Source organism: Prionailurus bengalensis, chromosome A1 (genome assembly GCF_016509475.1).
Source record: "Prionailurus bengalensis isolate Pbe53 chromosome A1, Fcat_Pben_1.1_paternal_pri, whole genome shotgun sequence".
NCBI classification, from domain to species: Eukaryota; Metazoa; Chordata; class Mammalia; order Carnivora; family Felidae; genus Prionailurus; species Prionailurus bengalensis.
Genome location: NC_057343.1, coordinates 24,852,813 through 24,866,315, shown reverse-complemented (window position 1 = coordinate 24,866,315; position 13,503 = coordinate 24,852,813). Strand labels below are relative to the sequence as shown.

The window sequence follows — 13,503 nt, the reverse complement described above, 5'->3', positions numbered from 1 at the left end:
GTTTCCCTTCCCTTATGTTCATCTGTTTTGTCCCTTAAAGTCCTCGTATGAGTGAAGTCACGTGACATTTGTCTTTCTCTGACTGACTAATTTCATTTAGCATAATACCCTCCAGCCTCAATGTATTTTTCTTTCAATATATGAAGTTTATTGTCAAATTGGTTTCCATTCAATGTATTTTTTAAATGCTGTTGAGATGACTTGGTATTGGACTCTACCTAGAACTAGGATTGCTCCTCCCCCATCACGTCCCTGGAATTAGCTCGCCAACCACAGGGAAACAGGCAGTAGTCAATACACTCGCGTTGGCTTCTGTGTCGGTTTGCACCCCTTAGGTTTAACACCGAGTTTAGAATGTGGAGCCCCAGAAGGCACGGATCCTTTCCATATGGCTCCCTCTCCCGCTACCCCCAGTCTCTCCTCGTGCCAGCACCCTCCCCACTTCCGCCGGGACAGCGCACCGGAATACGAGTGCTGGGTGCCGACGCTGGACTGCTCCGAAGTACCACCGATGGCACAGATGCCTTCCTTCTTATTGATCGCCTTCCTAAAGGTCTTGGCAACCTCTGTGCTTTTCAGGCCGTGGAAAACCTGCAAAAATGGAATGTATCTTTAGAAACCCAATCTGTGATCAAGAGAATCCCAAAGGGAAGAATATGTAATAGTGAGGCGGGGAGGGTGGGAATCCATTTCTGGATATTTCTCAGGTTGAGGCTCCAGGCTTCAAACGCATCTCCGTGCGTCCTGCCTCGTACCCACCTTGATAAATTCATCAAAGCTGATCCTCCCATCCTGGTCCAGATCACCTGTAGCCATCAGGTTTTCTGTAATTTCTCTCACTTTGTACCCAGGCAGAGGCAGGCAAGCAGCCTTGAACAAATCATTCAACTCATTGCAGCTGATGTACCCATTGCCATCGGTATCTGCAAGGCAAGAGAGGACTTGAAGTTTCAGGGCAGTTCAGGAAACAGGATAAAGAGGTGGGGGAAGGCGAGACGGGAGGTGAGTGGGCTGGAGGGGCAATCATTCGGGGGTCGCAGCCTGACCCCATGCGAGAGTCAGAGTCTCGCAAGAGGCCTGTTTCTACCGGGGAGGGGCATTAGCGTCACTTCCAACATCCACGCGTCATAACGTCACAGCAGAGGTTCTGGCAACAGAATCTGAAGAGACTTCTACAGAAAGAGACGGGAAAATACATCACAAGCTTAGAGATACAAAGCCAGAGTATGGAATAGCAGAAAAACCAAGGAAACCAAGGAAATCAGACCAGATAAGAATATGAGAAAAGCGGCAGGGGTGAGAGGGTCCATATTCCATGTTTTGATAGAGAAAGAAGCCATCTTCCTAAAGCAGATGTTTCAAAATTAAGTTCCCTCAGCTCCTCTAACCAATACCGCCGTATTCCTTTCACTTCCGCTATTTGGCTCATGTTACCGATTCACTGAATCTGTCCTGAAGCTACTCAGCAAAGAGGAGAATCATGTGACTTGAGCGGCAGGCCTGCTCACCAACTTTGGCAAAAGCTTCTCTGAGCTCCATCATTTCTTCATCGGACACTGATCCTCTGGCCATTTTTATTGCTTTCGGCAACAGATCTGAGGAAGGAGAAGAACATAAGGAATGACTTCCGTGCGTCTTAATTCTTAAAGTACCACAGTAAGCAGCAATTTCCATTTATCAAATGAAGACAATATCCCTCGGTATCCCTCACGATTTATACATCTCTTCCCCATATGTAAGAAATGACCTCATTCTTAACCGTCCACGTGGCCTCCAATTGGCCCTCACCACTCCCTCCTCTCCCTGGGTCTACAGACTGTTCCACATCAGGAGCCGAAGCTGATTCCCTCCCCTTGAACCTGGGCTGACCCTGTGTCTGCTCTGACCATTGAGGAGGCAGCAGGAGCCATGTCTGGGACTGGAACCTTCTGGCTCCTTCCTTTGGGAATGCTCCGTCTTAGGATATTCCCTCTTGGAAACCAAGTGCCATGCTCTGAGATGTCCAACCCGCATGAAGAAGCCAACGAAGGACCGGGTACTCTGCTCACCTGTCCCTGCTGGGCTCCCAGCTGACAGCTAGCCTCAACCGCCAGGCACCAGAAATTCTACACGCGGATCTTTTACAATTACACACGGAGTAGGCCACTTTGGACATTCCAGCTAATTTGAGACCCTAGATGTCCACGGTCCCCCGTCAAATCACACAAAACAGAAAAACCACCCAGCTGTGCCCAATGAACAGAATCGAGAGATGCGGTAAAATGGCTGTTGTGGTAAATCACTAAGTCTTGGAGTCGTGTGCTGCATGGAAATATACAACTGTAACCCTTAACTTTTACATAAATGCCTTTTTTAGAGATGATGTCATGTTCACATTTACAATTAGTATGTTTGGCCAAGCCAACAGGTAACTTTTATAACTTCAACGGGAGTTTTCAAAGTTCTCTCAATATTGAGGGAAAGGGGAAGGGAACCTGACCCTCTAATAATTCATATGTGGGAATCTCAGGGACTTTCTGGGTGTTCTCGTTTTCAAAAAGGCTAGTCTTGCTGGGAAACTTAAATGCCAGCGCTGGAGTTAATTTCCCCTTCCCTGTGCTTTATTGCTGCCCTCTAGTGGGTAGAAAGAGAATGAAACTGAAAACGGATTATATTCTCCATGCCCCTAGCTCATCCACACCAGAATATTTCAAATTGCAGTTCCACTAAAGCTTGCTGCATTTCCTGCTGGTGGAGGGATAAGCAGGGTGGGAGTGCGGATGATGGGGTATTTTTACATGTAATTATAATTTGAGCATTTCAGTGAAGTTACTGATGTTTTGCAAATATGTTACATCTGTGAAATGCCTGGGTGGCTCAGTCAGTTAAGCGTCTGACTCTTGATTTCAGCTCAGGTCATGATCTCATGGTTCATGGGACTGAGCCCCACATCCGGCTCTGCCATGGACAGCGTGGAGCCTGCTTGCAATTCTCTGTCTCCCTCTCTCCCTGCCCCTGCCCTGCTCTCTCTCTCTCTCTCTCTCTCAAAAATAAACAAACATTTAAAAAACATATTTCACATTTGTTACAGGATATTACTTTAAATGAATTTCCTTTTCTATGTTTTCACAGCATTTTATAGTGCTATACTTGTTCTCGGTGCCAACCAATCAACAACCACATAAAAAGGGAAGCAAGCTTAACACTTAGATCTATAGTTCAAAAATGCCTTACGCTCAATTTGGCTTATCCACCAACTTACTCTTTTGTTATGTACACATATTGGTGGCGTCAAACTTTGGTTTCCCCCCAAATCCTTTGTCAACAGAAGCTTTACATGTAGGTTGAAGCAAACAAGACAAAATAACAACTCTGAGAGGCACTGGCTGAAGAAACTCAAATGCTCCCCTGCCTCTACTCTCCCACTTCCTGTGAGCTTATGTACCAGTAGGAACTCCAGGGAGCATGATTTGAAAGTCAAAGGCTTAGAGGTGCCTGGGTGGCTCAGTCGGTCAATCATCCAACTGAGGCTCAGGTCATGATCTCCAGGTCCGTGAGTTCAAGCCCCACGTTGGGCTCTGGGCTGACAACTCAGGGCCTGGAGCCTGCTTCAGATTTGTGTCTCCCTCTCTCTCTGTCCCTCCCTTGATTATGCACATGCTCTCTTGCTCTCTCTCTCTTAAAAATAAACATTAAAAAAAGAAAGTCAGAGAATTAGATACTGTTGCTATTTCAATTCCTCTAAAAATATGTTTTATTATCAATAATAATTTTATTAGTAACCTCATGTATCTAAAAAGGTTCACTGGGTTCTCTGAAGGAAGGGATAACTGCACAGAACTTAACTGTATAAGCAAATATTTACACAGCACAATAACCCTCAGGGACAGGCAATGGCTATCTGACTTTCTTGCCTTCCTCACTCGTCTCCTTTCCTTTTTTTCTCTGCCTCTCTCTGTCTCCCTCCCTTTTTTTTAAAATTTTTTTCTGGGGCGCCTGGGTGGCTCAGTCGTTTGGGCGGCCGACTTCAGCTCAGGTCACGATCTCGCGGTCCGTGAGTTCGAGCCCCGCGTCGGGCTCTGGGCTGATGGCTTGGAGCCTGGAGCCTGCTTCCGATTCTGTGTCTCCCTCTCTCTCTGCCCCTCCCCCGTTCATGCTCTGTCTCTCTCTGTCTCAAAAATGAATAAAACGTTAAAAAAAATTAATTTAAAAAAAAATTAAAAAAAAATAAATAAATAAAATTTTTTTCTTCCTTTCCTTCCATCCACTCATCCTCCCTTCCTCCCATCCTTCCTTCCTTCTCCCTCCCTCACCAAGCCTTGTTCCAAAAACAATTTGAGCCAGCTTACAAAGTTACACCCAAGCGTAAGAATTAAATGAATGAAATCATGTAATTGTTAAGGAGGAGAGCCACGCCTAGGTAAGACAAGATAATGGCAGGGGGGCTTTAATCCTTCAAGTCCACAGTTAAGACTTCGTATTTTGCTAGAAGCAGGCTGAAAATCTAGTTCCGAGTTCTTTAGAAGCGAATGCAAAAAGGGAAATGTCATCAGGTACATACTTCATCTCTAAGAGCCAAACAAACCAATGTTTTTTTAGGACCACAGAACTGAGGTCTCATAGCAATGCCTTCACCCAGGAGAGGACACTTGTGAGGTGCAGTAAACACTAGCTTCGTGTTTATTATAATGCCCCTCAATGAAATCTGATGGCATAAATATAGATATATATTCCCATTTTGTAGAAGAGGAAACAGAAGCTCAGAGAAGTTAGGACACATATCTCAGATCACACAGCCAGGGAGAGGAGCAGCCAGGATTCCAATTCTCAGTCTTTTCTCTTCCCTCATGCTGTCTACTCAGGTTCAATGCCTCCACACTTCTGCTAGACATTCAGTTTGTCCACCCATACGCTCAACCAGCAATTATTAACCATCTAATATGTATACTCCATGGGAGATTTTAAAAAATTCGTAACACAGAGAGCCTATCTAGGTATTCTAGCTTAGGAAGATTTTGCTTTCACGTGTGAGGGAAGCAAAGCTTCTGTGCTAAGAAATTCGTACATAACTTTGTACCCTTTTCTAAATCCTTGTGAGTAATTTGGCCTAGATTTCCTTTATGCCTTTACAAATATTCCATATACACATCAGGAGAAGGTTCTCCATCACATTTCCACAAGATCTTTGATAAAATCCAAGGGGCTTTAGACCTAGAGGTGGCTGGCCTTTCTTGTTCTTAGGTGTCTTAATTCACACTTCTTGGTTCATGGATGCTCATGGGGTTATGAGATACATTCATTCATTTACCAGTATTTTCTAAATGCCTGCTACAAGCCAGGTGCTGTTCTCATTTCAGGTGAGGCATGTCTACCCTGCCCCAGTTACCCGAAAAGCAGGGAACAATATTAAAGGTAGAAGCTTGAACGGGGTCTCTGAGTCTGAACTTAACCCCATCCTTTGACATAAGCATTTCAGACCGTCGAGCACTATAAGGGGCTAGGGAGAAACACAAGTGAAGGCAAAAATGAGACTGCGTCTTAAGGGTCAAGAGCAGGGCCAAAGAGGCAACAAAAGAGTCATCGTATTAGATAAGAAAGAAAATCTCAAGACCACGGTGCAATGGAAAAGCTGAGAAAATGAATGGCATGGCCCGTTCAAATTAAAGACCGAGAAGGGATGGGAGAAGCGTTATTTTAAAACGATGTGGTTTTTAAGCACCATTGCAAGTAGGTCAAGATGAAAAACCTGGGCATCTGGATAACTGTATTTTTTCAAAGAGATTTATAAACGGGGAAGATCAACTTAGAGAAGCCGTAGAGTGAGACAGCCCTCACATTTTAAGGTTCCCAAATCCCTGAGTGGTTTGCGAGCCAGAGGAAAATTCCTTTAAAAGGTGCATTGGAGAAGCAACAGTCAACAGCCCGAGTTACTATGATGCTGCCTTGTGTGGGGGCCCCAACACAAATACACACCTGGAGAGGGTCTCTTGTTCTGTCAAAATGGGCAGTAAGTCTTGGAGACACAAGCCAACTCGTAGAGGCAGGAGGAACTTGAGGAATAATTCATTCCAACTCCTTCGTTCTCGAGATCGGAACACTAGAGTTTCAGTGAGATTAAAGGCCATGTCTCTGTCCAAGTTCTAGAGTTCTAAATGTAGTTGCTGGTGAGCAGAGCGGGAGAAGGATGAAGGGACCATCAATAGGGCCCATTAAGGTCCATAGCTGAGAGGAGACCCTTTAACTAATTGAACTGAACGTGCAAATGGCACCATGTTCACAAAGCAGAGGAGCAGGAAGAGGAGGTCATTAACACCATGCAGATCAGACCATTTCTAAGAAGGGTATCGCTGGGGTTAGAATCAAATCTGAGGTGCTTTACACAGTCCATTGATGCGTTTGCCTGGAAAAAATATACCCACTTCATGCCCACTTGAAGGCACGGGTGGTATTAACGTTAGTGAGATTCATAAGGATAGTAAGTTAGGGTTTCAGTTTGCAAATTGCTGGCCCCACACTGGCCACAGTCCCCAGAGAGGTCGCTGCAGGAGTGGGATGTACTGAGGCATTTAGAGCCTGAAACGAGGGTTTGAGGAAAACACGTTCCTTCCAGTTTCCACTCTACTGCTCCTGCGTTAAGTGGGCCCCCCCTTTCGTTGTTTCCAGTTTTATTGGGAAATACTTGACATAACATCACTGTGTGAGTTTCAGGTGCACAGCATGACGGTTTGATTGACATGTGATCAGAATAGGTTCAGCTAACACCCATTTTCTCATCCAGACGCAATAAAAAGCAAAGAAAGAGGAAAGAACACAGGGGGAAATGTTTTCTCCTTGGGAGGACAACTCTTAGGATTTACTGGCAACGATTCTCCTATATACCATACAGAAGGGCTAACTGCAGCCACAGGGTCGTATATCACATCCCTAGGACTTACTGATCTTCCAGCTGGAAGTTTGTATCTTTTGACCACCTTCCTTCAATTCCTCCTCCCCCACCACCTGCCTCTGGTAACCACAAGTCTGATCTCTTCTTCCATAAGCTTAGTTCTAGTTGTATGTATGTATGTATGTATGTATTTTAAGATTCCACAAAAAGTGAGATCAGGCAGCATTTACCTTTTGCTGTCTGACCTCTTTCACTTAGCATCATGCCTTCAAGGTCCATCCACATTGTCACAAATGGTAGGATTTCCTCCTTTCTATGGCTGAATGATATTCCATTGTATATACATCACAACTTCTTTCTCCCTTATTAATGACGGCATCATCTAACTATGCCCTCCCAGGAACCATTTTAAGGTATCTCGCAAATCAGGGGTGAATTATGGAATCCTGTTTTAGAATCACTGCCCAGATCATAAATATAAGAGTACAGACTCCCACCATTCATCTAAGTCACATCCGGCTGCCAGTTTTTCTGTGAGCACTTAAATGTATTAAATCAATAGCTCTAAAATTCCAAGACGTTTGGCCAAAGAAAGTACCGGTTGTTCACTTTTATAAGATTATTTCCAAAGTCCTAAGAACGCCAAATAACCCCCCAAGTTGCAGAAGCCACAAAACCTGCTCATTTCTTTAGGTCAATGAGTTTTGAGTCTCTGCTTAGAGGAGGCTGGTATTTCCCAGATCGGCAGTGAAAGAGAACTTCTGATAATGACTACTTAAGAATAAAAGCACCTAAACTCAAGTTCCCTAAAGTCTGAATACAGAAACTATTTGTGGGAGGTTGCTATAGAACACAGCGCTGTAGGATTTACAGAAAGAAATATAGTACATTCTCTAAAATAAATGCAACCATGGAAGCTGAATTTTCTCTGAGGGGTTTCCTAACTGCTCATGAAAAGCAGCAGAAGGGATGAGGAAAGGTGACTGGCCTAGCGTGAGATGCCCATGGGCTGCATTTACTTCTGAGAGGTGGTAATGGTGTGCTGGTCAGTATTTCGGTTTGATATACTGATGCCCAGTTATATAACTGCCAGGATCAGGGAGGCATCTGTGACCCGGCATCACATTGCCAAGGGACTCTTTTTGAATGTGTCCTACTTTTCCTGCAACTTGACACAGTGGGTAAAATAAAACTGGAAACTCAGGACCCAGATTCCTAGCTTTGCCTCAATAATTTCAGGACAGCGCCAGGAGAAAGCTGTACAAATTCCGAATACGTGAATGAACAGTTAATAATCCAAAACAACGCGTCATCGAGAACGTCACTCATGTTGCAATCTTTAGTGCTAGACTACGCTCACTAAAGAGGAACATAAAACACCTAAGACTCTGAAGCAAAATAACATACCCGTAAGTTTTTAAGAAGCCATCATGATACGCTTCTATGAGACAAAGAAGCAGCTCTGCTTCACACAACTCTGTCCCCTTCATGTTACAAAGTAGGGGATGTAACCACCAGTAATTTACTGTAAGTTCTCAGGAACATTTTCAGGACGTTCCAAAGCTTAACGTAAAGGATGATTCTGAAAATGTAGTTTAACAATGACTTTGTTTTTCAGAAGCCAAATAATTAAAAACAGCCTCAAATACAGAGGACCATTTAGAGGAACTCTTATGAATTCTTTTTGTCAAGTCAAAATCTCCTTTAGATCGTCTTTTTTTTTCCTCTCTCTCTCTCTCTCTCTCCCTGCAGATACACTGATTTGCCCAAGGGCCGTCCCAGAGCACAGAACTGGGATCTCTACCACCTCTGCCCCCACGGTGCAGGAGTGGGTCAGGGGCACCGACCCGGTGGCTCTCTTCTCTAGGTCTCTCTCTCGGGTGGCCCGTGAACTCTCATGGGAAGCTGGCAGGCCAGGTCACTCTAACCCTGGTGAACGTGATGTTCTGGGGGCCTTTGTCGTCTGATCACAGTTGAGGGGCTTTGGAAGCTGTATATAACACAGCACACAGAGCGCGGCTCAGTTACCAACCAAGGAGTGCCCATCTCCCCACTTCCCCATGCTGCCTTGCTTCTCCCCGCTTCCTTCCTGCCCCAACACCCCGCCCCCACGCTGCCTTGCTTCTCTACTGAGCTGCTCACGGCCACGAAGGGTGTGACACAGTGGGTGCCCGGGTGGCTAGGTTGGTTAAAGTTCTGACTCCTGATTTTGGTTCTGGTCATGATCTCATGGTTCGTGGGATCAAGCCCCTCATGGGGCTCTGCGCTGATGGGGGGATTCTCTCTGCCCCTCCCTGCTTGTATTCTCTCAAAAAGAAAGAAAAGAAAAGAAAAGAAAAGAAAAGAAAAGAAAAGAAAAGAGAAGGAAGGATGTGACACAGAACAAAACTCTTGCAAGCAAAGGGGATGCTCTAAGCTGGGGCTGGGGAGGTCCTCATTGCCTTGTCATCCCTCCCCTTCCCCAGGGTATGTATAGACAGTGACTCTCCTGGTGTTAACATCTTGAAAATCCCTTCACTCCACATTCTACCACAAGGACTTTAAGATCCAGACCCTTCCTTACTGAAAGTTCAGGGTATCCTTGGGTTTTGTTTTTCAAAAAGCTGACTATTGGGGCGCCTGGGTGGCGCAGTCGGTTAAGCGTCCGACTTCAGCCAGGTCACGATCTCGCGGTCCGTGAGTTCGAGCCCCGCGTCAGGCTCTGGGCTGATGGCTCAGAGCCTGGAGCCTGTTTCCGATTCTGTGTCTCCCTCTCTCTCCGCCCCTCCCCCGTTCATGCTCTGTCTCTCTCTGTCCCAAAAATAAATAAACGTTGAAAAAAAAATTTTTTTTAAAAAAAAAAAGCTGACTATTATTTTGGACTGATAGATCACCCACTCTTCAGTTCAGTCACCTCAATATCAGACATCATTCATTCCTCGTTTGTTCATTCGTCCATACTTTCTCCTCACCTACTAGTCTGTGTGCAAAGAACTGCTCTGCTTGCTGGGCTATAAGCGAGGGGGTCACAAAGCCTCGGGCTCTATGAAGCCCACAGTTACATGTCAGGTTTCAAATGTGACACAGAGACCATGGCTCACTTCTTGCAAAACGGTGAAATACGATGAGAAAAGCTCTGAGGATCAAAAATGGACAAGTGAAACAGGACCGTAAGGGGGGAAAAGAAGATAAGAGTGAGCAATTAACACAGAAACTTACCAAAACATACAAAGAGCAAACACCTTCACCAGCCATAAAATAAAGAGACCCAGATAATTTACACACTTGTACATCTCCAAGGAAACCACAACCAAAACCCTGGCAGAGACGGGAAGGAAATGTGGAGCTTGGGCTTGGGAGACCTAGGTTACTGCCCGTCCGTGTGATATCAGGCTCTGTTTGGCCTCCCTGGGCCTCCGTTTCCTCATCTGTAAGTTGAGAAACGGAATCCCTTCCGTGTGAAAAGTTCCCAAAGTCTACTCTCTGGCTGGTAAGCGTCTGCACCAGTTAGGGCCCGGGGAAGGTGTGCTTCAAAGGAGCCTAGAAATAGGGGCAGGGGTGATCAGGAGCTGGGGCTATCACCCTGGTGGGTCCCACTCTGCCCCTCCTGGCTCCTGCTCTTACCTCAGCAGCGGGGAGAGCTCTGGCCTCGTGCATTGCCCTTACTGAGCAAGGCAGATGCCCACGGCTCGGCCGCTCAGCATAGAGCAGGGCAGTTGGCGAGCTGCACGTGGGATCTCCTTTCTGACATGCCTCCGTGTACAGCTCAAGGCACCGTGTACAGCTCAAGGCACGCCAATCCAGTTCCCTCCCAGTTTCTAGGCAAGACGGTAGGCAAACTGTCCCAGAAAGAGAGCCATCTACTATTTTCTTAAAAATATCCGAATCAGGAAACCCTACAACCTCTCCGATGTCTCAAATCGCTACCCTGTAACCTAAATCTTTTCTGATACGATGAAAGCTTTCTCTCTCTCTCTCTCTCTCTCTCTCTCTCTCTCTCTCTCTCAGGCTATTCTCAGGGGGGGAATTAGAGAAGCTGCTCAATTCATAAAGATTCTGTCACCTGCCTTTAACGACTGCCACCAGGTCTGTCAAAACAATTCTTTTAACCTGCTTCTGGGGGCTTGTCGTCCAAGTCTTTAACAGTTTTCTTTGCTATGGTCTGGGTCCAAGCCCACTTTCTTAAGTGACAGAAGGATAACAGAGACACGGAAGGTGGCGGTGAAGGGACCGCAGAGATGACCTATCTGGCCATGTTCCTCCCGCCGCAGAGGAGAGAAAGGACACCCAAGTTAAAGGATGCTCCCTGGCCCCACCCTGCCAGCCACCAGCGGGTCTCTGCCTAGGGTGGCACAGCCCGGGGCTGGGCCTCCAAGCTGTCTTATAAACCCTGCTGGCCACTGTGATGCCTGGCGGTGGGGTCTCCAGATAACTACGTGCCTGACTCTGAGAGGACAGGAAAGGAACTGTGGAGACAGCAGTGGCCGAAAGGAGGGTAAAACCGGCCAGGATGCTCTAAGCCAGTGAACCAGGAGCACAGAGGAAATAGCAAGGAACGGGTGCTGGAGTTCACCGGGATGTAATCTGCATATCATCATCTGGACTATGAAAACCCTCTGGGAACTCTAAATATCTGCTACTGAACAAATGTATACATCTGTGCATGTCTTGATTTCCTTATTTTGAGAGAGTCAGAGACGGCGTGAGCGGGGCAGGGGCAGAGACAGAGGAAAAGAGAGGGAAAATCCCAAGCAGGCTCCATGCTGCCAGTGCAGAATCCGACAGGCGGCTCGATCCCACGAACCGGGAGATCGTGACCTGAGCCGAAACCAAGAGTCGAACGCTTAACTGACTGAGCCACCCGGGTGCCCCCACATTTCCTCTTTCGGTAAATATCTGCCGAATACCTACTATATGCCAGGTCCTGGGCTAGATGCTGGCAACACAAAGGTAAGATGTGGCCGTGGCCTGGTTCGTAGGGAAGAGAGACACCAGTCACTAGAATACAGGGGGCAATTTAGAGCCAGAGGAAGCGGGGAAATGGCTCTCTCCCGGAGAGCCAGGCACGGCCCCACAGGAAGTGACAGGTGACCTGGGATTCCACAGAGGAGAAAATGCTTAGAGTTCAGTCAGTCTTTTTTCTTATTCATGCCGGATGATTAATCCATATTCTCTCCAGAGAATATGCTCTCCATTTTTGTTGGAGTCCAAGAAAACAATGGCTAAAAGACAAGTGAGAAGGCCAGGTAACGTTTACTGAGTGCTTCTTCAACGCTAAGTGTTTTATATGCATTTACCTCGAGCCACAGTCCTAGGGAACACTGTTATGGTTTGCTCTTCAGAGACGAGGGAACTGAGATTTTAATAACTGGCCCAGGGTTACCTTGCTGTGAACTAGGGAAGCCTCATGCTGGCACAGAGCCTGGGGGTCGATTGAGGCACCCTACACCCCACTACAGGCCAACACGATGTAGGTCTTCCTGGAGGCAGCTTTCCTCGTATCTGGGGTCACTGGATTTCTGTACCTTAAGGTTCTCTGCTCTCCTTCGGGGTTACTCAGCTCTGACCTCGAGTTCACTGGGGATACACATGCTTGGCAAGGTTTTACCTATGGCTAAAACCTTCCTGGGATCTTTGGAGAAGTTCCCTTCAGTTCCTCAACATCTTCAGGGGAGAGTTAGGAGCAAGAACACCGCCAGGGTGACCATGCCCATTCCTGCCTGTGCCTCCTGTCTCTGGGGGACAAGGGGTGCTCTTCCTTAGTAGCGCCACACCTGTCATCCCATCACATTGAATAAAGCCCTGGCCTTCTTCTAGGGCTGGAGATGCAGCGATGAATAGCAAAGAATCCTTGCTCTTGAAGGACACACGATCCTGTGAAGGAAAGTGCCGACTGCCACTTAGAGGCCACACTGACCTTCACGTTCTAACTGTGTTATTATCACGGCGCTGTGGGAGCAGAGAGGGAGAAGCACTTAACTCTGCCCCAGAGGAGAAGGGAGACGTCTCCAAAGAAGGCAATATTAACTTTCCTTGAGCTACATCTCAAAGAACCAGTTGGAATTTTCCAAAAAGACAAAATGGAGAGCGGCACTCCATTTCTCCACACCGTGGTCCCCATTAACCACAGGGGCTATGTTCCAAGACCCCCAGCGGATGCCTGCGACCACGGGTAGTACCAAATCTAATAAATACTATGTTTTCCCTTATACATACACAACTATGACAAAGTACAATTTATAAATTAGGCACAGTAAGAAACTAACGATAATTAATGAAACAGAACAATTCTCACAATATTCTGCAACAAGAGTTATGTGAATGTGGTCTCACTCTCAAAATATTTTTTTGTACTGTACTCACCCTTCTTGTGATGATGTGAGATGATAAAATGCCTACGTGGTGACACGAGGTGAGGTGAATGATGTAGGTGGTGGGACGTAGCATTGGGCTACTGTTGACCTTTTACCTTCTGATAAAATGTCAGAAGGAGGATATTTTGCTTCCGGACCGCGGTTGACCGCGGGTAACTGAAACCGTGGAAAGCGAAGCCATGGATAAGGGGGGGACTACTGTATAGGAGAAAATAGCCCTGCAAAGGGAGGAGTCAAGCAAGAGAAGGTCACCAAGGAAGCCGTTGGGGATTTAGTATGACTGGC

The 13,503-nt window shown here is 46.5% G+C and overlaps 1 protein-coding gene across 2 annotated transcripts in view; it reads right to left on the bottom strand.

Annotated features, from left to right (window-relative positions):
• LCP1 (lymphocyte cytosolic protein 1) overlaps window positions 1–13,503 on the bottom strand; it is an 84,303-nt gene that overhangs the window by 31,422 nt on the left and 39,378 nt on the right. For both annotated transcript variants that reach the window (XM_043578848.1, XM_043578842.1), the window contains 3 exons: window positions 1,509–1,595; window positions 760–923; window positions 462–591 (listed from right to left, as the gene is read on the bottom strand). In XM_043578848.1, the coding sequence (XP_043434783.1) occupies window positions 462–591; window positions 760–923; window positions 1,509–1,572 (358 nt within the window). In that variant the 5' untranslated portion in view covers window positions 1,573–1,595. The remainder of the gene's footprint in view (window positions 1–461; window positions 592–759; window positions 924–1,508; window positions 1,596–13,503) is intronic.